The 26,633-nt window shown below is 33.7% G+C and overlaps 1 protein-coding gene across 4 annotated transcripts in view; it reads right to left on the bottom strand.

The window, feature by feature from the left end:
• Positions 1–26,633, bottom strand: part of ZMYM4 (zinc finger MYM-type containing 4) — a 137,952-nt gene that overhangs the window by 67,262 nt on the left and 44,057 nt on the right. For 3 of the 4 annotated variants that reach the window (XM_063104528.1, XM_063104531.1, XM_063104529.1), the window contains exon 2: positions 17,919–17,964. The exons of the other annotated variant lie outside the window; for it this stretch is intronic. In XM_063104528.1, coding sequence (XP_062960598.1) covers positions 17,919–17,964 — 46 coding nt within the window. The remainder of the gene's footprint in view (positions 1–17,918; positions 17,965–26,633) is intronic. 4 annotated transcript variants of the gene reach the window in all.

Below are 26,633 nucleotides of genomic sequence, written 5' to 3'. Positions count from 1 at the left end.
AAAGACACTTGCACACCCATGTTTTTACTGACTTACCTAATTTTTCTAAAACATTCAAATTACTCACAGCTCACTTTTCAAAGTAACGTTCATTAGTATAAAAAACATACAATTAAAATTATATAATTACAATAACAAGTACTAATAAATAAGTTTGGGAACAAACACACAGTTGTTTTGTGTGTGTGTCAAACTACGAGACACTCCTTAAAAGCCACTCTCACTTGTTCCTTTAGTGACAGGAGGCCCTATTTCTCATTAGGGCACTCTTCAGTAATAAAAAGAATGGTAATTCCTATTTATGATTCTAAGATGAAAAAGAATCTTAGTTATTAGTAGGCCAGTAACCAACAGAAAACCATGAAAATGCAAATGCAACAATTCAGTCTTCTTTAATATAAAACACATTAGAGGACCACAGCTAGGATTTTTTTCAAATGGGCTAGAAAAGAAAGCAAAGTGCATCATACACATCCAGAATGACAATAAGTAATGTTACAAGAAACGTTTGTGTATACAAACACACAGACATATATATCTCAATATAAAATATATATCTAAGTGCTTCAAAAAAACTTTTTTAAAGTTTGAAACCAGTGGAATATTTAAATCAACTTAGTTTTATAACTTATCAAAAGGTGATTAACAAATGTTGACACCTGAAACACTCCAGTTAGAAATGAGTTTGGTTTTACCAATTTTAATACTCTACTTGTGCACTATTAAGGCTAATTATAGTTTTAAGGTATACTATGAAATATCTTATAAAACAGATAACCATTTGTTCTTCACTATGAGGACAAATAAAGTAAAGACAACAGACTTTACTTTTTAAAATGACCACTGATATTTGCAGTGCTCTGAGAGCACTGATGAAAATCAGAGATATCTATAAACTGATACAAACATTCAGCATGTACCTAAAAACTGTCAAGGATCTCAAAACTGAAGCACATTATTGCAACAGAATATCATACATTTCATCAAGTAAAACTTTCATGTATCTTATAACATTTCAGTATTTCAGAGGGCATATTACTTTTGTAAACAGAATAAAATAAAATTTAACAAAATAATAAGCAAAAGTGATTTATGCCAATAGTAGAAGAAGCACAATACCACAGATGTATGGGGAAATACTTCCAACTGTGCCCCAATCTTCAGCCCCATAAGCATTCCTGCTATTCTTCGTTTGGGGGATGGGGGACTGGCTAGTAAGGGGATCCAAACCCTTTTCTTCCTTGTAATTCCAAAATTTACATAACATAGTTATTTATAAAACAAAAATTTTTATTTTCATCTTCTCTCCTTTCTTGCCACACCAGATTTAGTTGGTATCCGTTTCTGTTCAGATAAATAAGAATCAGTTCAAGTCTTAAACTTAATTTTTAATCCTACCCTTTATAATTCAGGAAGAAAGCAATGTTAAAATAATCTTTTTTAAGGACCTTATAACTGTAGAAACAGAGTAACTTGCACTTTTTTCCCCCTTGGTGGTATCAGTAAATTCCTAACAACTTCATTTTGTTATTGTCATAAGCTCATTAAACACAGGATACACTGCTTCAACTAGTTCATCTATTTGCAACAATGGTTATTAACAGAGATTTTTAAAAAGAAAAGAAAAATAGAAAAAATTCTACTTGAACACATTATTTTTAGTAGGGGTTGGTAAATGACACCCCTTGACCCAGGGCCTATTTCTGGATGGCCCCTACACTAAGAACGATTTTAGATTTTTATTTATTTATTCAGATGTTTTAAAGGTTGGAAGAAGAGGACGAGGAGGAGAAGTGAGAAGAAGGAAAAAAAGAGGAGGAGCATAGGGAGGAGGAAGGAGGAGGAGGAGGGAGCAACCATATTTGTTGGCCACGGCCAACAAAGCTTAAATATTTACTATTTGGTCCTTTATGAAAAAAAGTTTGCTGACTCCTGACCTGTAGGAATGTGGCTATGTGTGGTTCACACAGTACAATTAGGTTATGCAAGAGAAATATATTGAGTTAAACGGGCCTAGAAAACTACTTAGTGCAATTATTTATATAACTATTTCTAAGTTCAAAACCATTTAGAACACAGAGACTATAAATTAGGCACTAGCTACAATACTGATAATAATATGTTCCACTTCCCAGAATAACCTTTCTGCTGCGAATAACTAAAAAATCAGACAAAATATATGAAACAACTCTTTTCAGAGTATGGACAACAAGCAACACAATACTGTGATCTCTGAGAAAAAGGAAACAAATGAAGTGAGCCCTAGGTTCACCTTGGCTTTCAACCTGGGAACATTTAGCAAACCCCACTATGGAGAGGAAAAACTTAAGCAGAGTACACCAGTCTCACTATCTGACAGAAGCTTGAGAAAGCTACAGACAAATACACAAAGAAAGAGCAGTGGAAATTGTTTGGCTGGATAGTAATCTGTACGTGCACAGTGTGAAACTCCTGAGACTGAGCACAGAACAACTATCAGGGAGCTATAAGGTGAAAAATTATTGGTGTTTGCACAACGATGACGAGACTTGAATTCTGATCAACCCAAGTGACAATACTGAAACTGTGGTATGTCCAGACAAGGGAATACTATTCAGAGTTTTCAAAAAAAAAAAAAAAAAAAAGAAAAGAAAAGAAAAGAGCTATCAAACAGAGGAAAGACATGGAAGGAACCTTAAATAAATGTTACTAAGTGAAAGAAGACAATCTGAAAAGGCTACATACTGTATGATTCCAACTATATGACATTCTGGAAAAGGGGAAATAAGGGAGACAGCAAGAAGATCAGTGGTTTCCAGGGACTGGGGGAAACAAGGGATGAAAAGGTTGAGCACAGAGGATGTCTAGAACAGGGAAACTATTCTGTATGATATTACAATGGTAGATACATGTCATTAAACATTTGTCAAAACCCATGGAATGAATAACACCAAGAGTAAACCCTAATGTAAACTATGGACTTTGAGTGATAATGATGTGTCAATTTGGGTTCACTGGTTATAACAGATGTACTATTGTGGTTCAGGATGTCCATAGTGGGGGAGGCTAAGTGTGCATGTGCAAGGGAGGTACGGGAACTCTGCACTTTCCACTCAACTTTGCTGTGAACCTAAAACTCCTTTAAAAAAACAAAAGAAAGAGACCTTTTCAAACACCTGGGTCAATCCGTAGAAATCTCTAAAATGTCACACATTTAAGAACAGAGTAAAATTAACTCTACAGAAAAATCAACCCACAACTGCTCAAACAAGTCTCAAAACAACCAAGCTAACCCAAAACCAAACTAACTGCATGTCAAAACAAAATTCAACATTCTTTAAAGGAAGGAAAGATAAAGGAAAACACAGACTTGATGAGGAGAAAAGTTGATACTATATTTTTAAAGAAGGAACCTCCAGAACTGAAAACACAATATTTAAAATCAAAACTCACTGAGGGCAGGCTGGTTACCTCCCTCAGTAGAGTGCAGTGCTGATAACACCAAGGGCAAGGGTTCAGATCCCCATACCAGCCAACTGCCAAAAACACAAAACAAAACACAACACTCACTGGATTGGTTAGCAGCGGATTAAGCAATGCAGAAGAAAATAATAATAAAAGAGGAAGACGGCAATAAAAACTATCAGAAGCACAGAGAAAAAAAGGTTGAAAAACAATAAACAGAGCATCAGACTTGGGGTATAATATTAAGTAGGCTAACATATGTTCAATTGGAGTTGGAAGTGGTATTTGAAGAAATAAATGTTTCCCAAAGTTGTTGAACTTAAAAATGCTGAAAGAAAAATAACTGTCAACCTAGGATTAAATTTAAAGTAAAAATAATCTTCAAAAAGGAAGGTAAAATAAAAACTTTTTTAGATGAAAGCTGAAAGAATATGTTACCAGGAGACCTGCACGACAAGAAATGTTAAAGTTCTTCATATGGAAGGAATAAGACATGTGATGGAAATATGGATCTCCACAAGGGAATGAAGAACAATGGAAACCAACAGAATTAAAAGCAGAAATAGATAACTCTATAATAACAGTTGAAGAGTTCAATACTTCTCTGCCAGTAATCGATAGAACAAGAAATGACAACATCTGTAAAAATATAATGACCTAAACTTCCACTGTAAGAAGCCAAAGATAAAAAATAAACCCAACGTAGAAAGAAGGAACAATAAGACAAAAAGACATGTACTAAAAAGTAGACAAATAGTGGAGAAAAATTAATGAAACCAAAAGCAAGATCTTTGAAAAGAACAAAATTGACAGACCTGTAGACAGACTGTTAAAAAAGAGAGAAAAATACAAATGTCCAAAACGCACATGAAAAGATACTCAACATAACTAATCATTAGAGAAGTGCATTTAAAGCCACAATGAGATACCACCTCAGACTCATTAAGATGGCTACTAAATACATATACCTACTCATATATATAAAGTATATATACATATATAAAATAACAAGTGTTGGCAAGGACGGGGAAAAATTGGAAACCTTCTGTGCTACTGGTGTGAATGTAAAATGGTATAGCCGCTATGTAAAACAATGGCAGTTCCTCAAAAAAATCAAAAATAGAATTATCAGAGATCTCAAAAGAACTGAAAGCAGAGTCTCGAAGAGATATACGTACTCCCCTGTTCACAGCAGTATTAACAATAGCTAAGTGGTGGAAGTAACCCAAGCGTCCATGCACAGATGAATGGATAAACAAAATGTGGTACATACAGTCAGCCCTCTATATCCATGGGTTCCACATCCATGGATTCAACCAACCATGGATGGAAAACATTCAAGAAAAGAAAGTGGATGGCTGTATCTGTACTAAACATGTACAGACATTTTTTCTTGTCATTATTCCCTAAACAATATAGTATAACTACTATTAAAATAGCATTTACCTTGTGTCAGGTATTATAAGTAAGTCCTGGAACCAATCCCATATGGACACCGAGGGATGACTGTATATGCAATGGAATATTGTTCAGCCTTACAAAAGAAGGGAATTTTGACATATGCTACAACATGGACAAACTTTGAGGAACATTAGCTAAGTAAAGTCAGTCAGTCAAAAAAAATACAAACACTGTATGATTCCACTTGCATAAGGTACCGAGAGTTATCAAATTCATATAGACAGAAAATAGAAAAGTGATTGCCACAGGCTGAAAGGAGGGGAAAATGAAAAGATACAGAGTTTGTTTAATAGGTATAGAATTTCAGTTTTGCAAGATGAAAAGAGTTCTGGAGGAGATACAATGTGAATATAATTAACACTACTGAACTGTACACTTAAAAATGGCCAAGATGAATTAGTTTTGTAGGTAGAATAATACGACAGTAAAAGCTAAGCCTAAACTATAAGGTTTCTAGAAAAAAAAAGGAAAAATCTTTATGATCTTAGGACAAATTTCTTAGAACACAAACAGCATAAACCATAAAAAAAATAAATACAATGGGGCTTCATCCCAATATTAAAAACATGTGCTTTTCAAAGGACACCATTAAGATAATGAAGAGGCAAACAACAGAACAGATGGCTGGCTGGATGGATGGATGGGTAGACGGATATGGAGAGAGATATACAGATACAGACATAAATGGAGATAGATACAGATATATCCCCAACTATTTCTGTCTATTGACCTACATGACAGAGACTTGTATCCAAACTATATAAAGAACGCTGACAACTTAATAATAAGAAGACAAATAACCAAATTAAAAAATGGGAAAAGATTTGAACATACACTACACAAAACAAGATTTAGGAAAAGCCAGTAAACATGCTGAAAAGATGCTCAACATCAATAGTTATCAGAAAAATGCAACTTAAAACCACAACGAGATGCCACTATCCACTCCCCCACTAAGGAACTATTCAAAAGACAAAGAGATCATTTAAATGAAATGATCATTTCAAATTCCTTGAAAAATACAACTTACCAAAACACAAGATAAAATATAAAATGTGAAAAACACTATATTAAAGAAAGTGAGCTTATAATTTAAAACCTTCACAACAGAAAGAAAACTCCAGGCCCAGATGGTTTCACCGGTGAAATCTATAAAAAATTTAATGAGGCTATGACCCCAATCTTACACAAACTTTGTCAAGAAAATCCTTAAGAAAATATTAGCAAATTGAATCTAGCAATACATAAATACTAATATTCCTCAGCCATTCTTCAAAATAGAAAGGGAATATATAATTTTTTGAAAATGTAATAAAGGCTACGCCTATTTGACAGAAACCAACTATATTATTAGCCCCAAATAACAAAACACAAGAACAACTTTAACTGGAATCAAGAATTAGTCAAAGGTAATGATTACCTTGATTATTATTTAATAAAATCATACAAGTTTTAGCAAAAAAAAAAATTATATAATTTGAGCAGTCACTGGGAAAAAGAAATAAAATACTTTTTTAGATGATATGGTTTTATGTCTGAATAACTACAGGCTCAAATTTATTTTAGAAGAAAGTCTACTAGACTTAATAAGGAAATTCAGGTAAGACACCTTTTTGCAATAAGAATCTAGAAATGAAAAAAAAAAAACAAAACCTCCATTTTCAAAGGTGACAAATAAAATACTTAAGAACAAATGACACAAGAAAAAGCACAATAAATATTACTTGAAAACAACTATATAATTTTAGCAAATGGCATAAAATAATATGTAATAAAATGTAGCCTGTTCTTAAATACAAATACATAATAAAAATACTGGTTCTTCCCAAAAGTAGTATATAAATGAATGCATTTTCAATTAGAATTCCAACAGTATTTTTGGAAACTGTATAAAGTCATGTTAAGGTTTAGTGATTTAACAAAAAGCTTAAGAATTATAAAAAGTAAAACTGAGACAGTGGCTTGACTCAAATAAATGCTATACCAGAAAGCCAATAAATATCCAGCAATAAAAAAATCTTAAATATAATAAAATCAATATGGTACCAATATAGAAATACATATATTAATAGAATATAGAATTTAAATATATCTCAGTGATGTTAATTCAATTCAGTGACAAAAAAACTAACTGTTTAGATGAAAAGATGAACTATATATGGTAGCACAACAGGCCACCCATTTGGGGGGCAAAAAAGTAGACCCTAATCTTACCCTACATCCAAATTAAAATAAGACTTAAATGCTGAAATATAAATAAAGAGCTTGCATCATAATCCTTTATGAAGAATAAAATTTTATTTAAAAGATTTAAATAAATGGAAAGACATAACAAGTTCATGGATAAATAGACTTAATATCATAAACACGCCACTTTTTTCCCAGTTGATCTTCACACTCAAGACAATTCCAATCAAATTACTAACAAGTTTTTGTTATTTATCTGTTTTGTTAGAAACTTGGTAAAATATTTCTAACATGAATAGGGCCAAGAATACACAAAACATTCCTGAAGAATAATTTTCAGGGATGTGTCCCATCAGATCACCAAGAGTTATTATATAGCTAAATTAATTAAAACATCATGGTACTAGCACAGGAATTAAAAACCAAATAGCACAATGGAACATTAACTGAGAATGGGGGGGAAAGCCCATGGAGATACATTAGAGAGCAGCTTTGCAGATCACTGGGAAAAGGACGTAGTATCTGATAAACAGTGGCGAGACAACTTGTTACCCATATGATAGGACATAAAATGAGTTCCCTACCCCACACCATATAAAAAATTAGTCCAGGGTAATTCAAAAGCTATATGTGAAAGGCAAAACCAATGAACATTTTAAGAAATAACACAGTTGGTCTTTCTGATCTCAGCCCAGGAAAGATTTTCCTAAATAAAATGGGAAAAGAATGTAAACCACATACAATGTATATTGATAAGTAAAAAAAAAAAAAAAAAAAAAAAAGAGTAAACTGTTTTAGTCCATTTTGATTTGCTATAACAGAAATACCTGAGACTGGGTAATTTATATGGAAAAGAGGTTTATTTGGCTTACAATTCTGGGACAGCTGCATCTGGCACAGGCCTCAGGCTGCTTCTACTCATGGTGGAAAGTGGCAGGGAGCCAGTGGGTACGGGCAGATCACACGGCGAGAGGAAGCAAGAGAGCAAGCAACAGAGAGAGAGGAGGTGCCAGGGTCTTTATAAACAACCAGTTCTCACGGGAACTAATAGAGAATTCACTCATTACTCCCCCCACCTAGGGAGAGCATTAATCCATTCATGAGGGGTATGCCCCCATAACTCAATCAGTTTCCAACACTGCTACACTGGAGATCAAATTTCCACATGAGTTTTGGAGGGGACAACACATCCAAACTATATCATAAACCATAAAGGAAAAGACTGACACATTCACTATAATTCAACTACATTAAAATTAATTAGCTTCTGCATATGCAAAGATGTTATAAAGATATAAAAACAAGACATGAATTACAAAAAGTTATTTGTATCATAAGTTTATTGTTCAGAATATTTAGAAAACTACAATTCAGTAAGGAAAAGACCAACAACCCAACAGCAAGTGGGCAGTAGATTTAATTGAACAGGCACTTCACAAGAGAAATAAAAAATGGCCAATAAACATGAAGAACATTCAACTAAATAATCAGAGAAATGCAAATTAAACAAAATGAATTCCATGATATATCTACCACACTGACAAAGTTTAAAAGTCTTATAAACCAAGTGTTGGCCAGATGTGAGGTGACCACAACTATAATTAACCAGTGGTAGAAGTGTAAATGGATTAAACTACTTATGAACTAAGTTTTGCGTTTCTAGTAAAGTTAAGACTGTATACACCCTAGGCCTGAGCAATAATCTCCCCATATATACCCTACAGAAGTGGTAGGGAATCTATATCTGTGTGGCAAATCTAGGAGCCAGCTGTTGTTTTCATATAGCCCAAGAGCTAAAAGAATGATTTTCACATTTTTTTAAATGATTAAAAAAAAAAAATCAAAAGAACATTTCCTGGCACATGAAAATTAAATTAAAATTTCAGTGCCCACACAGCTTTATTAGAAACAAGCACATTCATTCATTTAAGAATTATCTATGTTTTTGTTCTACAAAGGCAGCACTGAACTGTGGCAACAGAGACAGGATAGCCTATAAAGCCTAAAATGTTTCTGGCCCTTTACAGAAAAAGTTTGCCAACCCTTGCCCTACAGCAATGAATGGATTTTACACTTTTTTATTCCCCCCAGTAGCTGGCCAATACAGGGATCCAAACCATTGACCTTGGTGTTACGAGGCTGCACTCTACCCAACTGAGCTAACTGGCCAGCCCCTTAAAACTTGTTTTTGACAAAAACCCAGAAGAGGAAATATATCTTATACTGAATTCCATACGTGGTACTTTCTGGTATGTCATCAGGAAACCTACACAAGAATGTTCATGTTCACAGAGAAAAGATTTGTAACAGAAAAACTAGAAACATCAAGAAATCTATAGACAGCAGAATAAATTTAAAAGTTCTCATATATTTTAAATGTAAGACCTAAAACTACAAAACTTCTAGAAGAAAACATTTTCTCCCAGAGGAAAAGTTTCATGAAACTGGATTTGGCAATGATTTCTTGGATATGGCATCAAAAGCACAGGTGACAAAAGCAAAAATAGACAAATGATGGGAAGCAATAATCAGCCACAATGTATATTGACAAAATAAAATAAAATAAAAAAATAAAATAAATAAAAAAATAGACAAATGGATCACATCTAACTTAAAACCTTCTACACATCAAAGGAAACAATCAAAAGAATGAAGAGGCAAGCTATGGAATAGGAGAAAATATCTGCAAATCATACACCTGAAAAGGGATTAATATCCAGAATGTAAAAAGTACTCTTACAACTGAACAACAACAACAAAAGAAATTTAAAAATACGCGAAGGACTTAAAGAGAAGTTCCTCCAAAGAAGAAATACAATGGCCAACAACCATACAAAAAGATGCTCAACACCACTGGTCATTAGAGAAATGCAAATTCAAATTACAATGAGATATTACCTCACACCTATTAGGATAAACACTATTTAAAAACACAGAAAACAAGTGTTGGCAAGGATGTAGAGAAATTGAAACGCTTTTACAGTATTGGTGAGAATGTGAAATAGTACAGCCACTGTGGAAAACCGTAAGATGGTTCCTTAAACATTTTTAAATTGAGTTACCATATGATCCAGCAATCTCACTTCTACAGAATACATCCAAAATAATGAAAACAGGATCTAGAAGAGATTATTTGCACACCCATGTTCATTGCAGCATTTATTCACAATATATAAGAAACAGAAACAACTCAAATGCCCACGAACAGATAATGAATAAACAAAATGTAGAATATACATACAATGGAATATTACTCAGCCATAAAAAGAAAGGTAATTCTGACACATGCTACAACTTGGATGAACCTTAAAGACATTATGCTAAGTGAAATAAGTCAGTCCGAACTGTATGATTCAGAAAAATACTGTATAATTTCACTTACATATGAGGCATCTAAAGTAGTCAAATTCATAGAAAGAGAAAGTGGAATTGCTATTGTTAGAGACTTGGGGAAGAGGGAAAATGAAGAGTTGTTTAATTGGTATAGATTTTCAGTTCTGCAAGATAAAAAAGTTCTTGAGATACGTTGCACAACAATGTGAATACAGTTAACACTACTGAACTGCACACTTAAAAATGGTTCAAGTGATAAATTGTGTTATGTGGGTTTTTTTTTTAACAATTTAAAATAAATATTGTGATATATTTATGTGATGAATTATCACACATCAGTGATAAATGAATAAACGAGAGCTACACATGTCAATACAGTCAAATCTCAGGAATATGTAATAGGAAAAAAAGCAAGTACTAACACATACACTGACTCAAAAGCAAAACTAAAAATATTCATTAATAATGTAAGTGTGGTAAAACTACAAAGAAAAGCAAGGAAATAAACACAAAATTCAGGATAGTGGCTACCCTTTCAGAGAGGTGAATTGGGGAACTAGCATCAAAGGCATAATGTAATTTTCTTTTTCTTTTTTTTTTTTTAAACAGCAGTTGGCCAGCATAGGAATCCCAACCTTTGACCTTGGTGTTATCAACCACACTCAAACCAACTGAGCTAATCAGACAGACTGATGATGTTCTTTTTTAAAAAGCAAGGTGGTAAAGCCAAAGGCTGTTGTTATTTTCTTTAATCTCATAAATGTTTTTGTTTTTATTTAATAATTTATAAAAAGTTTTCTAAATATTCCAAGAAATTCTAGGATAGTATATAATCAAGGGGTGAGAAAACTTTCTTAACCAAGACTGAAAACCAAGATGTTATAAAAGATATCAAAATTTTTAAATGTTAAAAACATTTATTTATCAAAACATGACACAAGAAAAGGAAATTAAGCAAAGGGAATTAGAATCCCCACTCCCACTATCAAAAGAACTTCAGGTTATGCATTCTAAAAGTTAAAAATCCTGAATGATTACAGTGATTGTCCATTTTTAAATGTATACCTGAATGTTCTTTCAGATGTATACTTTACTATCATCACTGTGACTCTCCTTAACAGCTATTATTACAGTATAAAACAAGCTTACAACTTGGCATGAAAAAAATTTTTTAAAACAGGCAAAGGATATTAATTATTCAACAAATATTTATGATCAGACAATACAGAAGAGCAAGTCCAAATGTTAAACTTAAAAGCTGCTTAAATTCAATAGGAGAGGATGGCCAGTTAGCTCAGTTAGAGCATGGTGTTGTAACACCAAGGTCAAGGGTTCAGATCCCCATACTGGCTAGCCACCAAAAAAAAAAAAAAGAACATGCAAATTAAAGTTAACACTGTAATATTTTACATCCATCACATTGGCAAATATCAAGAAAAATATACTGATAGGTGGGGAAAGGTATTATACACTGCTGGTGAAAATATGAAGTATTAAAGCTTTTTTGGAAAGCAGTCTAGCAACATCTATTAAAATTACACATGCCCTAAATCTCACTATCACCGTTCTTTGGAATCCATCTACAGATATAAAACCACTAATAAATAAAGACATACATTAAAGGATTTAATGCATCATTGCCATACATCATTGTTTATCATGGCAAAAAAATTAAAATAATGTGAATGACTAAAAACAATGCAGAAAATGACTTATGCATCTAAATCACAGTTTATACTAAAAGAATTAGCGCTATTCCAGTTGAGGTTGAGGGATAATCATGATGTATTCTTGAGAGAGAGAAGTGAGATGAAGAAAATTATGTACATGATCCCATTTTTGTTAAACAAACAAAAAAATCCTCAAAATATTTACATATGTATATCTGTATATGTTTATGTATATAATGATTTTTATGAGCACTAGAAAAAACATGAAAAGCTACCCACAAAGCTGTTGGCATGAGTTATAAGGGGGAATAGGAACAATGATATGGGAAGGAGAGGCCAGGCCAATAGAAAAGCCAAAAAGTTAAAGATCAGATTCATGCAATTTGTGTGTATGTATTAAATATTAAAGGAAGTGGTTAATGCTGTGAAGATCCCAATACAGACATCTAGGATGAATTTTTTAAGCTGTTTATGGTTTAGAATAAAATATGCCATGACAGTAGACTGTTTTTTCCCAAAATGGCCATGACAGTACCTCCAACCCATGTGCTTTTCTATAATGTGATCCTCTTCTCCTGAGTCTGGGCAAGTTTGCGACTTACTTATAGTCAATGGAATGTTGTGGAACTGATGCTGTGTGACTTTTGAAACTAAGTCTGAAAAGATAATCCAGCTTCTGCCTTATTCACTGAATTACTATTTTGTTTGCAGCCCTGAGACACTACAAAAAAGTCTGACTACCCTGAGGCTTCCATGCTATGAGAAAGGCAAGGCAATAGAGAAACCACGTACAGGTGATCAGATGAGCAGTTGCAGTCTTTGAGTCCTCCTATCCCAGGCACCAGACATGAGTAAATGAACTTCCAGATTATTTTGGCACTAAGCCATTGAGTCACCTCAAGACTTCAAATTTTCTCAGTCAAGACCCAAGACATTGTGGAGAAAAAAAAACATACCCCGTATACCCTTTTCTGAACACCTAAGCCACCAAATCCTTGAGGATAATAAAATTGTTTCACCACTATGTTTGGAGTGCTTTGTTAAGTAGCACGTATCAGTAATCAGAATGCAAATTCAAAATATATTCTCTCTTACATAATTTAGACAGTAGGCTCTGGAAAACTATGTTAAATAACTTAAAAAGTGACATTATTGATAATGAAGTCAGATTTCTAAAATATGCATGTTAAATACTTAATAAAGTTCTTGAGTTCCAATAAAGGAAAAATCTTATATAAAAAAAAAAATTCTTTGGGCCGAGCCCGTGGCGCACTCGGGAGAGTGCAGCGCTGGGAGCGCGGCGACACTCCCGCCGTGGGTTCGGATCCTATATAGGAATGGCCGGTGCACTGAGTGCCGGTCACGGAAAAAGACAAAAAATAAAAATAAAAAAAAAAAATTCTTTCACAAAATTACTAGGAGAAAACCAGTATTTATAACTTAATATTATTTAACATAAGGAGGTTTTAAATATGTATATAATTAATAAATGATCAATAGACATCCAACTATTTCATCCACATGTCTATCAGATTAGTACATGTGTTCTAGATGGCAAAATTCTATTTTTTTAATCTTTCCATTGGGAAATACGAATCATCTTATATTCAAACATTTGCAATATCCTTTTACCACCCTCCCATCCTACTGATCAACCTAAACTAAAATTCACATATAACTTATGTCTTCTTTTCAGTGTCAAAGTTTCCCCGACACCACTCAATTTTATTAACAACAATACTGAAATACAGCTGTAAGTTGTTTGAAAAAATATAGACCTTTTTAGTAATACAGAGACAAAACAGAAATTAATGCAGTCCATTTTATTTACTCAAAAACTATACTAGTTATTGATCGATTTGTTTCTTTTAGGAAGAACCTATATCTTTATTTAATGAACTAAATAATTCTTGAGAACTGTGAGGTGTTTTTCTTTAAGGCCATCTCAACTCTCTACCCATGTTTATATCCCCTAAAGAAGACTTTGTGCTTTGGTTTCAACATTTTCATGAAGATATTCCTTTACAATGTTGGAAAGATGCAAATAATACTCAGCAATAGACCAAGTAAACAAAAATTTTTAAGAGGTTCTGCTTTAAAAAACAAAAACAAAAAACCCAACCATTTATCAGTTCCTTTTTTTTATTTCATTAAAAAATGTTTTTAAATTGTATCAGTTCTTTTAAAAATTGAGCTGCACTGATAAGACAGATATATTATAATTCAGACAAACTGATGTTGGCTCTCCATAAGCAGACATAATAACTTCAGTCATGGTTAATACTCCTTAAAGCATTTTTGCCACTTTACAAATTATTCCTTTATTTCTATAAAATAATTGTTATTCTTCAAAACCTATGATTCCATTGAACTAGGGAGCAGTTCAGAAATAGGTAATGAAAGATTTAAGAGGGACTGTGGAGTCAGATAAACCTGCATTCAAATCCTGATTCCATCACTTAAAAGTTAAATGATGTCTCTCAGCCTTAGTTTCCTCCTTGGTAAAATCGAGAGTCTTAGTATCTTCATCTAGAGGGCTGCTGCAGCAGGTACTTCATACCTAACAACAGTTCCCTCCCTTTACTTACAAAGAGATCCTCGATTTTATTCTTGGCAACAATGGGCACAGCTAAAGAACTACAATTCCTAACTTTCTTTGAAGCTAGCCTAGCCAATGAGATGTAAAACTAAGTACACACACAGGTAAGGTTTCCAGGACAGTTCTTGGAAATTCTCCCTTCCTACTTCATTCCAGGCTGAAGATACACCAGCCATCTTACAACACCATGCCTCCTTGAAAATAAGCCATGCCTTAAGAATGTGATTCAAAAAGCTAAAAGGCCCCTGGATTCCAGAAAACCACAGAGCCATATATTATCATCTGTGTTTCTTTTATATGAGATAAATTTCTATCATGTTTCTATTTTATATAGTTTAACCTAATATCCTAATTAATACAATTATTATTAGAATTTTTAAAAGATAATATGTGTAAGTTTACACTGTACATAAACCGGTACATTGCAAGTAACTCAAATAACAAAAATAATTTTTTAATCCAAATAACTACTTCATGAACAAATCAGCAATGCTCTTATTTTTCCCTTGAAGTTGTCAAGTCTGTTATGTTCGATGAATTTATTGTCATTAAGAAAATTAATCATTGCTGAATGACCAGTGGGTCATCTCAGAGACATTTAATGAATAAAAGTCCTTGATTTAAGGAAGCAGCTATCTGAACGTATTAAATAAAAACAATCTCCCTCTTCTATTTGAATTTCTTTCAAACTTCAGTGGTTGAGGTAACATGAAGTAAGATGATCCACAGTACCAGTCATTGCCTCTATCACTATGTATCTTGAAAAATCCACAGCACATCCTGGTACTGGCCAGCTACCAAAAAAAGAAAAAAGAAAAATCCACAGCACAAATTGTCCTGACAAATGATGAACTAGAAGTTGGACACCCTACCTTCTCTTTTTACCTACATAAAATGTTGAAGTCTTTTTTCTTTTAAATCACTTTCACTGAAGACACTATATCTTAAGTCAACTCCGACTTTTCATGTTTATAACAAACTTCCCAAGTTCCTCACTGATGAGGTTAGTTCTACCAGTTTATGTGTAGATACTATATTTTGCTGAAAATCTCAGAAGGGTTATACCCCAGGAGGGCAGAATCTGATCTACAAAACAAGTATATGAATACCTATGTTCTGGTGGTATTGGTCAAGGAGTACATGGTAAGTCTAGTACTACAGTAGACATTTTGAAGCCTTGCCTGAGATACAGTGACTCTTCTTTTTTTCTGGACATGGACCCCAAGACAAAATGGTAGGCCACAAATGACGATCTTTGGTATCAAAGATTTCCTGAACATCATCTATGTAGCAGTCTGCCCTTCTCTCTCCTGGACAGGTGTCCATGTTCCTGAATCCCCTTCATGGACAGAGGATAGTATCCCCTCCAAGGTAGTCACTTCTCTGCCTCCAGAGCTTTCAATATCCCTTTAATGATAAACTACCAGAAAGGGGGAGATAAAGGGTAATCTTTATTGTATCATTTGCACCCAACATTTGGTATAAAACCCTCTGCTTTTAAACCTCCAGCCTAATAGTGTTTGAGAAGGTGGAGCAGAGAAGCACCATGTACCAGCAACCCCAGATGTTGGGTGTAGGGCCCCAAGTACAGCAGCTTAGTTACAGTTTTCAGATAGATTCCTACGGCCACTTTAAGATTGTTGTTACTATAATAACTTTAACAAATAAAGCAACAGATTAAAATCTTCATTAGAAAGCTATTTGATTCATTTCTATTACAAATATACAGACTTGAGCAAAGGCATGTCCAAAGCAGGTATTCAAAAATTATTTGATGAAAGTGAGTAGTAGCAGAGGGATACCTTTTAACAGCTACGTTTTACTATCTGGCCCTATTTCCCCGACCACAGATGATTGGTTCAAAGATGAACAGGAATCGAGCCACCCAATTATAATCTTTCTCCTAAGAACTTGAAATTTAAAATAGATATACAGAAAAACTAGAAGTCATTAGAATGTAACTGTTTTCTGGCAGCACTGTAGAGAACAGGACCATGATCTCCTTCTTGCTGAGTACCCTGCAGGAAATTTCTTCTTTATCTCCACCCTAAATTCTGTGAAATAACCCAACATACATCTAAAAAGTTTCTTCTAGATAAGCTAGCTAGAGTCTATTTTGGTTGCTTGTAACAAAAAGGACATTCAATAACTAAATCCACTAGTGATCAGAAGAGCTAATTACCCTCAATATTAAGGAACAGAAAGTCAGATATTGTCTTAAAAACAAAGGAAGGAAGGGAGGGAGGAAGGAAGGAAGGGAAGGAGGAAGGAAGGAAGGGAAGGAGGAAGGAAGGAAGGGAGGTAGGCTGGCTGGTTGGTTCCCCTTAACTCAGTCAGGAATTCTAGTTGACAAAATTTATCCGTCATAAATAAGCACACAAACATCCTCTGATGATTCATCAATTTCTATTCTTAGATTTATTCTACAAAAATACTTCAACAAGTATATAAAGATGTGTATAAGAATACATATTCATTGTTGTTGATAATAGTGAAAAATGTAAAATAACTTACATACGTATAAAAGAGAAAGCTGGTTAAATTATAGTACAGCCATACAATAAAATACTGAGTAGCCATTTAAAAGGGTGCATAGGTCTATACCCACTGACATAGAAAAATGTCTATGCAGTTGAATGAAAAAAATATTCATGAGATTCTCACATACCTGTATAAATCCCCATACACCATATATAGATATATACATTCATACAAAAAAGTCTGGAAAGATATATTTAAAATTTTTAAAACTGGTTATCTTTGGAGAATGGCAATGACTAAGGCTTTTACTTTCTACTTTATTCATTTCTGTATTGTAAAACTGAATGTATTACTTTTATAATCATAAAAACAAAAATAATTTTTAAAAATCCTATAACACAGAAAGAATCTAAAGAGAAAATTAAGACACCTTAAACAAAGCAGTACCTTTAAAAGTGGTAAGTTAAGTATAATCTTCTATATGACTCACAGACACAAAGTGTGGCTATATTTCAGCACATTAATAACTGTGAAAGTAAAATATTTATTGGAAAATAAAGAGTAAGACACCTACAATTCAGATTAATGTGCTAAAAATACTAATAGGATATGATGAGGCCTAGGCTAAATCAAATCAGACCACCACATAAATCAGCCCTAACTAAACACTGTATTAGTTAAATGCTGTATCTAGACTTACATTTATTATCTAGACATGATTTTTTTTCTCAAATAGTACTTACAGTTCTCTACAACTCCATCAAAAACTGCACCACTTTTCTGTTCAAACTGAAAAAGCAAAAAAGGAAAGAGAAAAGTAACATTATCATCATATTCTCTTCTATCGTACCTCTTAGTACCCCTCCCTGCTCCCCAAGGAGTTGTAATTTTCAACCCAAATTATGCAAATGCACAAGAACATAAACAAAAACTCTGCCGAATAGAGCAAAATAAAATATAGATTTTTGTTTGTCTGTTTGTTTTGTCTTTCTTTTGTGGGGGGTGGGGGAGAAGCCAGCCTGTACAAGGATCCAAACCCTTGACCCTGGTGTTACAAGGCCATGCTCTAACCAACTGAGCTAACAGGCCAGCCCTAAAATACAGGATGACCAAAAAGGAAGTTCTCAGGCCAAAGCCCCCAAATCAAAAACCAAGAGATAAACTGTATTACCTCACTATATAAAACCACTTATTTTTTTAATCACTCTTACGTCACAACAAAGGGATGATCATATATATTTGTAACAAAAATAATAAACACAGCCAATACTTACTGAGAACTCCCTAACACTTACTGAGAACTATGTAAAAACTGAACAGAACAATTAGCAGTGACAACTTTTACTCTTAGGTTAAAGCCAGAAATTTGCTGCTGTTGAAATGAAAGCGAGCAATGTTATAGGGGTGGTTCCTGTTGAGTATGTTAGGGCCTAAAAGAAGTAGAGCCAAATCTGAGGTAATTCCAGACAGTCAAAACAGACACAGAGGGGAAAGCAAAGCACAGGCAACTCCACCAAAGAACTAAAGAAATTAACATACTCCACCCTGAGTCTTTAAAAGGCTTCCTTACTTTGGCAAGTGTTAGTATTGCAGCCTCTTGGTTCCCCGCCTACTACTCACCAATGAGGGAAGAACACAAGGAATGCTGCTTCTTGCTCAATCTTGTCTATATTACCCAGAGTCAGCCACCCTATCCAAGGGAGAAACTTTTAGGAGAAAAAGAACTACCTAGCTACCTACATGACTATAGAAGAAATACAACAGCTAGCCATAGGCAATCAACAGTATCTGATATACATAAATATGAACAGAAAACCAAAGATCCCAGTTTTCTGAAAGAAATTAACTACATGAAAGAGAAAGTTCAATGTGAACAAACAGAAAAACCACCCCAGAAGGAAAAGGGGTAATCTGCAAAAAAGAAATTTCTAAGAAGTATTTTAACTGATATCTGAGAGCCAACAGATGCAAAAAAAAAAGTAAGCACAGGTGGCCATGAGACAAAGACATGAAAAAATATTTGAAAACAAAAAAATGACTGCCAAAATAAAAACTTATTGGGCAGGCTATTGACAAAATTCTCAATCAATTTCAAAAAATAAAAGACGAAAGACAAAAAGTTGTAAAAGATAATGTATGTGACATGGAATACTGAGCCAGTAAGTCTAACAGCAATCTCAAAAGTACCCCAAAGGGAAGAGAATGATGGTGAGGTGGGATAATAGAAGAAAATTTCCCTGAAGATATGAATATTTGAAATTGAATGAACCTATCAAATACCAAAGAGGTAATGAAAAAAAAAAACACATCCTGGTAAAATTCCAGAAATTCCAAAAAGAAAACAAGAAGAATAAAAATTCTTAACACAAGTGATTTATAAAACACATTTAACTTAACTGGATTCAACTTTGTAAACACTGAAAAAGGAAAGGAAAGCAAAGGAAATAGTCAAGGGCCCTCCACTCCATAAGCTATGCTCTAAAATGAAAGTCATCATCCTTGGGATATGTGATCCTGTAAGCCAAAAAGTGAAAGAAAGCACTTGCCTGCACTGAAGGGGATCCAAGTGTTAAAAAAGACAACATACTTTTTGTACAGTATTGCCCCTAGGCATTTTACCTGATGTTCAACCAAAAAAACTGCAGTCTTACACAATGTTATACAAGAAAAAGCAAAAAAAATAGTGGCAATATTACCAAGTGGCAGTACGTCTATACTTTATGGGCAACTTACAGGATTTTCTAAGGGACTACCTACCACTTCACCTTATGAGCTGATTACAAAATCTAACTCCTGACTAAGATAAGACTTTGTTCTATAAGAAACAGATTCAGACGGATATAAAGTCTCCTCTACAAGCTGGCAAACAAAAGATGACTTCCAAGTCCTAAAAAGAAAAAAGATTTGTCATTTAGACCACTCATTTTCTTATGAAAAATATTTAACAAAATGAAAATGAAATACAGTAATTAAAATTATACTGGATATCAGAAATAGTAGCAACTGATTATTGCTCAGAAGGAATGAAGGAACCTAGGATAGGAAGATCAGGCATTAAAACTTCAGAACACACTCTTTCAAATGGAAAAGATTCCAGAAATAAATTTCCTTCTCTATGGGTTCAAAACCAATCTCTTGTTTTCCTACCTCTCCCTCCCTCCTTCTCTCTCAAAACAAAAACAAAAAAACAAAGACTAAAACAATTGCCTCTTATTCAACAAACAATTTCTATGCTTGTTTACAAACAGAGGCAGTAATATCCAGCAAGTCCCTTTTGTTAACACTAGGTACATATTTCAAAACCAAAGGAACAGAAAATAGATTAGTGACTGCCTAAGGCTAAGATGAAGGAAGAGGGGAGAAACAGGGAATACTAATAGGGGAGAAATAGGGAATACTAATGAGTATGAGGCTTCTAATGAAAATGTTCTAAAATTGATTGTGGTGATGGTTGCATCATTGTGAATATACTATAAATCACTGAATTGTACACTTTAAATGAATGAATTACATGGTATGTGAATTATACCTCAACAAAGCTGTTGTAAAAACCCACTGAGATACTTCTATGAAGTTTAGGTATTAAAAAAACTGAAAGACAGTACTGAAACAAAATTAACTAGAGAGATGTTATGTGGGCATATACTAGTAATTTTTAAAGAGTTAATTTTTAAAATATATGTACATATTCAAATGTGTAAATAAATAATATGTTTAATACAATGAAGAATCTTATGTACAATCACCTGTACTATGAGGTTACCTCACTTCAATGCAAATCTCTTTACAAATCTGAACTTCCTGATTAGGCAGGGCATCAATTAAAGGAAAGTCTAGCTCTGAATGAATTTTTTTATTTTGCTTTTATTTGTTTTGATTCAAACCTGCTGATGACCACTCACTTAACATTGTACAAGCAGATAACACTAACCCTGTTCTCAAACGCTGGGCAAGACTCCAGAACATCTGCTTGGCCTATACTCTCAACAATTGGGTGATGACAAATTTACATTTAACACTTAGCTTTGTGATAATATTAAGGTTTTACTAAACTTAAGTTCAGTTACTTCTTGTCCAACTTGTATGCTTATAAATAAGAAATGAGATATAAGCAGTTAGAAATTTAGCTTGAAAATGAATATTGTGGTACTCATCCTTCAAGTTCTATGAAAAATTTAATTGAGTCAAGATGCTTTTCCTTCTCTCTCTCTCCCCACCATGTGAAGATACAGCGAGAAGGCAGATGTCTGCAAGCCAGTCACTAAAGCCCTCACTAAGAATGTGACTATGCTGGCACCCTGATTTTGTACTTCCAGCCTCCAGAACTGTGAGAAAATAAATTTCTAGGCCACCACTCTATGGTATTTTGTTATAGCAGTCCAAGCAGACTAAGACACTATCACAGCAAAATTAATTTTCCCTTATGTAGGAAAAATGTCTAAACAAACATGTGAGAATTTTATGAAGAAAATTATAAAAATGTAAAAAAAAAAGTCAAGCTGATTTTCTTTTTAAAAACATGTAATAACTATTCTGTATAAACAGGGTTTTCTCAATATTGCACTACAAAACCAAAAAAAGAAAAGAATGTAGATACTGATTTAAGACAACAAAAATCACTTCATTTTAATTATCAAAATAGCTGCATAGTTTCTACCCACTGACTTAAAACATGTGGCTACTGTATATCAAAACTTATAAAATAAATGTTTATACAACTTTAGGAGCTATGTGACAACATATTAGTCAAGAGAATGGGCTCCAGTCTCAAACTGCTTGAGTTTATTTGTTTTTGGTTTTTCTTTGGCAGTTGGAGGTATGGGGATCCCTCGACCTTAGTGTTAAAACACCACGTTGTAACCAGTTGAGCCAACCAGCCAGCTCTCAAAATGCTGGAGTTTAAATCTCAGCTCTACCACTAACCAGATATGTAACTTTTAGCCTCAAATTTCCTCATCCATAAAACATGGATATAGTGATACCTACTTCATAGGGTTGTTAGGAGGTTAAACAAATAAAAGTACAAAAAGGACTTAGCATGTTACATATAAAATTTTAAATAAAAAATAAAAACAAGCTATTATTATTACACTAATAAAAAATATGTTTCCCCTGTTTTAAAAATCAGAGTTCACTACAAGGTTTCATTTGTAAAATGAACAAAACAACACTCAGCCCCCGATATTTCAAAAATTAAGCACTGGGGGTAAAACACATTTTTACTTATAAAACAAAACCAAACCCATAAGATCCCTAACCCTGGAGAGGGGGAAAAATCCCAATATACTGTGAATTGGTAAACACACCACCTACACCCACCCTCTGCCCAACGGAAAAAGAGATCACAACTAGAAATCCTGGACCAATATTTGTTTTTAAAAGTTAATTTTCTCTTTTAACCCGATGATGCTTCACAAATTCCCTGGACAGGACTGATAGAATGACTAACAGCATAAACATTAATCTCAAAGTGCTTTTAATATCTGTAACAATTAGAGAGTTTACCTGACAAACTTATTCAATGACAACTAAATAAGAGACCAATAACTCTAAAATAGTTTGGGGAGTTGATGCTGGGTTATTAAATGATTAAGTAGAGAATGAAAATTATCAAATGGGCTTCATTTTCTTCCTCTCTAAAACCTATTCTTTTCAGCATTGGTCCCTTTTTCATATTAGTGGCAGCCCAAACACCCAGGAGATCAAACAAGAACCCTCAAAATTAGGGTTTCCCCCCCATTCCCTTCAACTGATCAATAATAAGAACCATCATTTCTATTTCTAACACACCTTAATGTTTTAGCTAAATCCTCTACTCTCCATTCCCACTGATTATGTTTGTAGCTTTTAGATTTGTTTTGAGTCTATCCTCTATGCCAGACACTTTAGAATAAAATGGTAAGCGGAAAACAGACCCAATCCTTATTCTCATTTGGAAAATATACTCGTACATCAATCAAATAACCATCTAAAGAAATGAATGGTTACAGAGATAAACACTCTGTAGAAATGAACTGTTGAATGAGAATGAGAAAGCTTAATCCAAGTAGAAGGTTCAGGTAAGACAAAGAACCTACTCCTTCATTTAAGAGCTGAAAGATGAGTAGGAATTAAAACAGGAGTGGGTTCAAGAAAAGAACAGCAAATGCAAAGGTTCTCAACAGAAGAAAAGAGAATTCAAAGAACAGAAAAAAGGCTAACTGGATTAGAATTCATGAAGTAGAGCGGGCAAGTGCTGCAAGATAAAGCTAATAACAAGTCATGTGCCAAACAATGCAGGGCGCTTTTCACAGACAGGTGATCACATATTCTTGTTAGCCAAAGACATGCCAGTTACACCTATCATATCCATGTAATTGTTAATATACTCCCTTTCACTATCAAAAGTACCTGAGTTTGGACACTGATATAGGTTGAATATGTCCCCCAAAGTTTCATGTATCAGAAACTTAATCCCCACTGTGCCAGTGTTAAGAAGGTGGGAAATCCTACCGTGGTAATTGAAAGGTGGGGCCTTGAAGAGGTGATTAGATTACGAGAACTATACCCTCATGAATGGACTGATCCATTCATGCAGTAATGCGTGTGGTTCTGATGGCTTTAAAAAGAGAGCAAGTGAGGAGTGGCACTCTCTCTTACTCAGCCATCAGCCACATAACACCCTGCACTGCTGTGAAGGGTCACCACCCACCAACAAGGCCCTCACCAGACGTGCTCCCTGGACTTTGTACTTTCCAGCCTCTGAAACTGTAAGAAACAAACTGGATTTATTTATAAATTACCCAATTTCAGGTACTTTGTTACAAGCAACAGAAATTTACTAATACAGTCATCATAAGTATTAGTCATATTTAGATACTGGACTTTATCCCAAAAAAACCATTGAAGGAGGGAGGTGGTAGAAAGGAAGATTTGAGTTTTAAAAATCACTGGCTATGAAGTAAAGTCATTTCTCACTCCTACACAATGTTCTAATAACATCAGTCACATTATTTCCACTCTCCTGGGAAAGACCTCACCTGATGAAATCTCACTGCTTCTTCAAAGTCCAGCTCTTCAACAAGGCCTTTTCTGATAACTCATTTAAAATTCATTACTCCTCTGTAGCACTTGATTTATATTTCATTTACAGTCACTTGTGGTACAGTTAACTTGTAAATGGGTCAGTACCACTTTTTAGATAAATTTTTTCATCCTGGGGTACCCAAGACCCTAGCACGTTGTATTGCATAATCTCTCAATATCTTTTTTATTAACTGAGTGCCATAGATTTGCATTTCCCTATATTTGTTATGTAAAACCTGCAAGATGCTCTAAGAAAGAGAGTCTTGTGATAAAATAAATATGAGAAATATAAATCTCTTTTTTGGTGATTAACAATGAATGCTAATGTATTAAATGTTAAAAAGTCCAAAGCAAAAGAAACCTGTAATATTTTGTTGATGTCCAGCATTTTTCCAAATGTACTTCACCACACAACACTTTTGAAGGATAACAGTTATTCACATACTACAGAACCACCCTGGGACATGATACTAATTGATATCAGCATTACAGGTTTGTAAGTTTTGATGTATTTTAACACAAAAGGTCAGTTTTTAAAATTTAGTAACATACTGCAAAGTAATATGATATTTTTTGCTCTTTTTTATTAAACAATCATGCCATTTGACCATTCTCATTTTCAAAAATATTTATAAGCAAGGACTTTTCCACTTGCCAGTTTAACAAATACATAGAAAAGAATGTTATTATTTAACATGCTAAAGAGTATTTATTTCAAATTATCAGCCAAATTTAATCAGGAAATATTAAATACGAACGGTAAATAATACTTGGTTCCTACCACTCTCTTCTTCCTAAACCTCTCCTGCCACTAACCAAGTACAGCAATCTTTCCTACAAAATATAGAAATTGCCAGAATTGTTCTCAACTCAAAACTCCAGGCATCCATTAATCATCAACTGAAGTTGGCAAGCAACATCAAATATTTACCATGTAATTATTATTGACATGATATGATCACTATTTTACCTTGTTCTAAAAATACTAGTCAATGCAATAAAACAAGAAAAAAAGAAATATAAAGAGTAAAAATACTGAAAGCAAACAAAGTTATCATTATTTGCACGTAACACGATTATGATTGTCTATTCAAAAAGTCTAAGATTGCAGACTGAAAAGGTATGAGAAATAAGAACACATTTTGATAGGGTGACTCTACAAAATTCAACATTCAAGGAATCATAACATTCCTATGAACCAGCAATAATTAGTTAAAATATAATTTTAAAAATCCAATTCATAATAACTACATATAAAAAGTTCTGAAAATAAACTTTAAAAATGAGTAAAGTTATTATGAAAAACTAAAACATTTTTCTGAGGGTAAATAGATGGTTCACCATGTTCACAAAAGGGAAAAGGCAATACTGTGAAGAAGGCAATTTCCTCATAAAATAGAGAGGGTAAGAATGAGTTAGAAAAGAAACCAGACAAAATCATTATCAAAGACATCTGCAAGAATAAAGATAAAAGCAATATCTAAGAAAATGTTGAATTATAATAGTAACAAGGAGGAAAATATGCCCTACTGTATATCAAAGGTATAATTAAAATGTCATTTTTCACATGGCAATTAATAGATCAATGAAACAAAACAGAAAATACAAAGTTCCACATATCCTTAAGAATTAGAATATAACTGATGGGAATTTAAATGAGTACATCCATTATGGAAAACAGTATGAAGGTTCCTCAAAAAATTAAGAATACAACTACCATATGACCCAGCAATCCCACCACTGGGTATATATCTAAAGGATATGAACTCAGTATGTCAAAAAGATATCTGCACTCCCATGTTCAGTGCGGCATTATTCACAATGGCCAAGATATGGAATTAACCCACGTGTCCATCAACAAATGAATGGATAAAGAAAATGTGATACACACACACACACACACACACACACACACACACACACACACAATGGAACACTATTCAGCCTTTGAAAGGAAGGAAATCTTGTCATTTGTGACAACATGGATGAACCTGCACGACATTATGTTAAGTGAAATAAGTGAGGCACAGAAAGACAAATACCGTGTGACCTTGCTTATCAGAGGAGTGTAAAAAAGTCAAACTCATAAATACAGAGAATAAAATGGTGATAACCAGAGGCTGGGAGGTAGGAGGATTGGGGAGATGTTAGTCAAAGGACACAAAATTTCAGTTAGACAGGAAGAATAGGTTCAAGAGATATCTTGTACATCATGGTGACTACAGTAAAAAATATATTGTATACTTAAAAATTGCTGAGAGTAGATTTTAAGCATTATCACCACACACACACACACACACACACACACACAAAAAGCACGTGAGGTAATGCATGTGTTAAATAGCTTGATTTAGCCATTCCACAACACATACATCTATCAAAACATCATATTA

Source organism: Cynocephalus volans, chromosome 8, assembly GCF_027409185.1.
Source record: "Cynocephalus volans isolate mCynVol1 chromosome 8, mCynVol1.pri, whole genome shotgun sequence".
NCBI classification, from domain to species: domain Eukaryota; kingdom Metazoa; phylum Chordata; class Mammalia; order Dermoptera; family Cynocephalidae; genus Cynocephalus; species Cynocephalus volans.
Note: the sequence above shows the minus strand (reverse complement) of the source record. Positions and strands in the feature narration are given on the sequence as shown.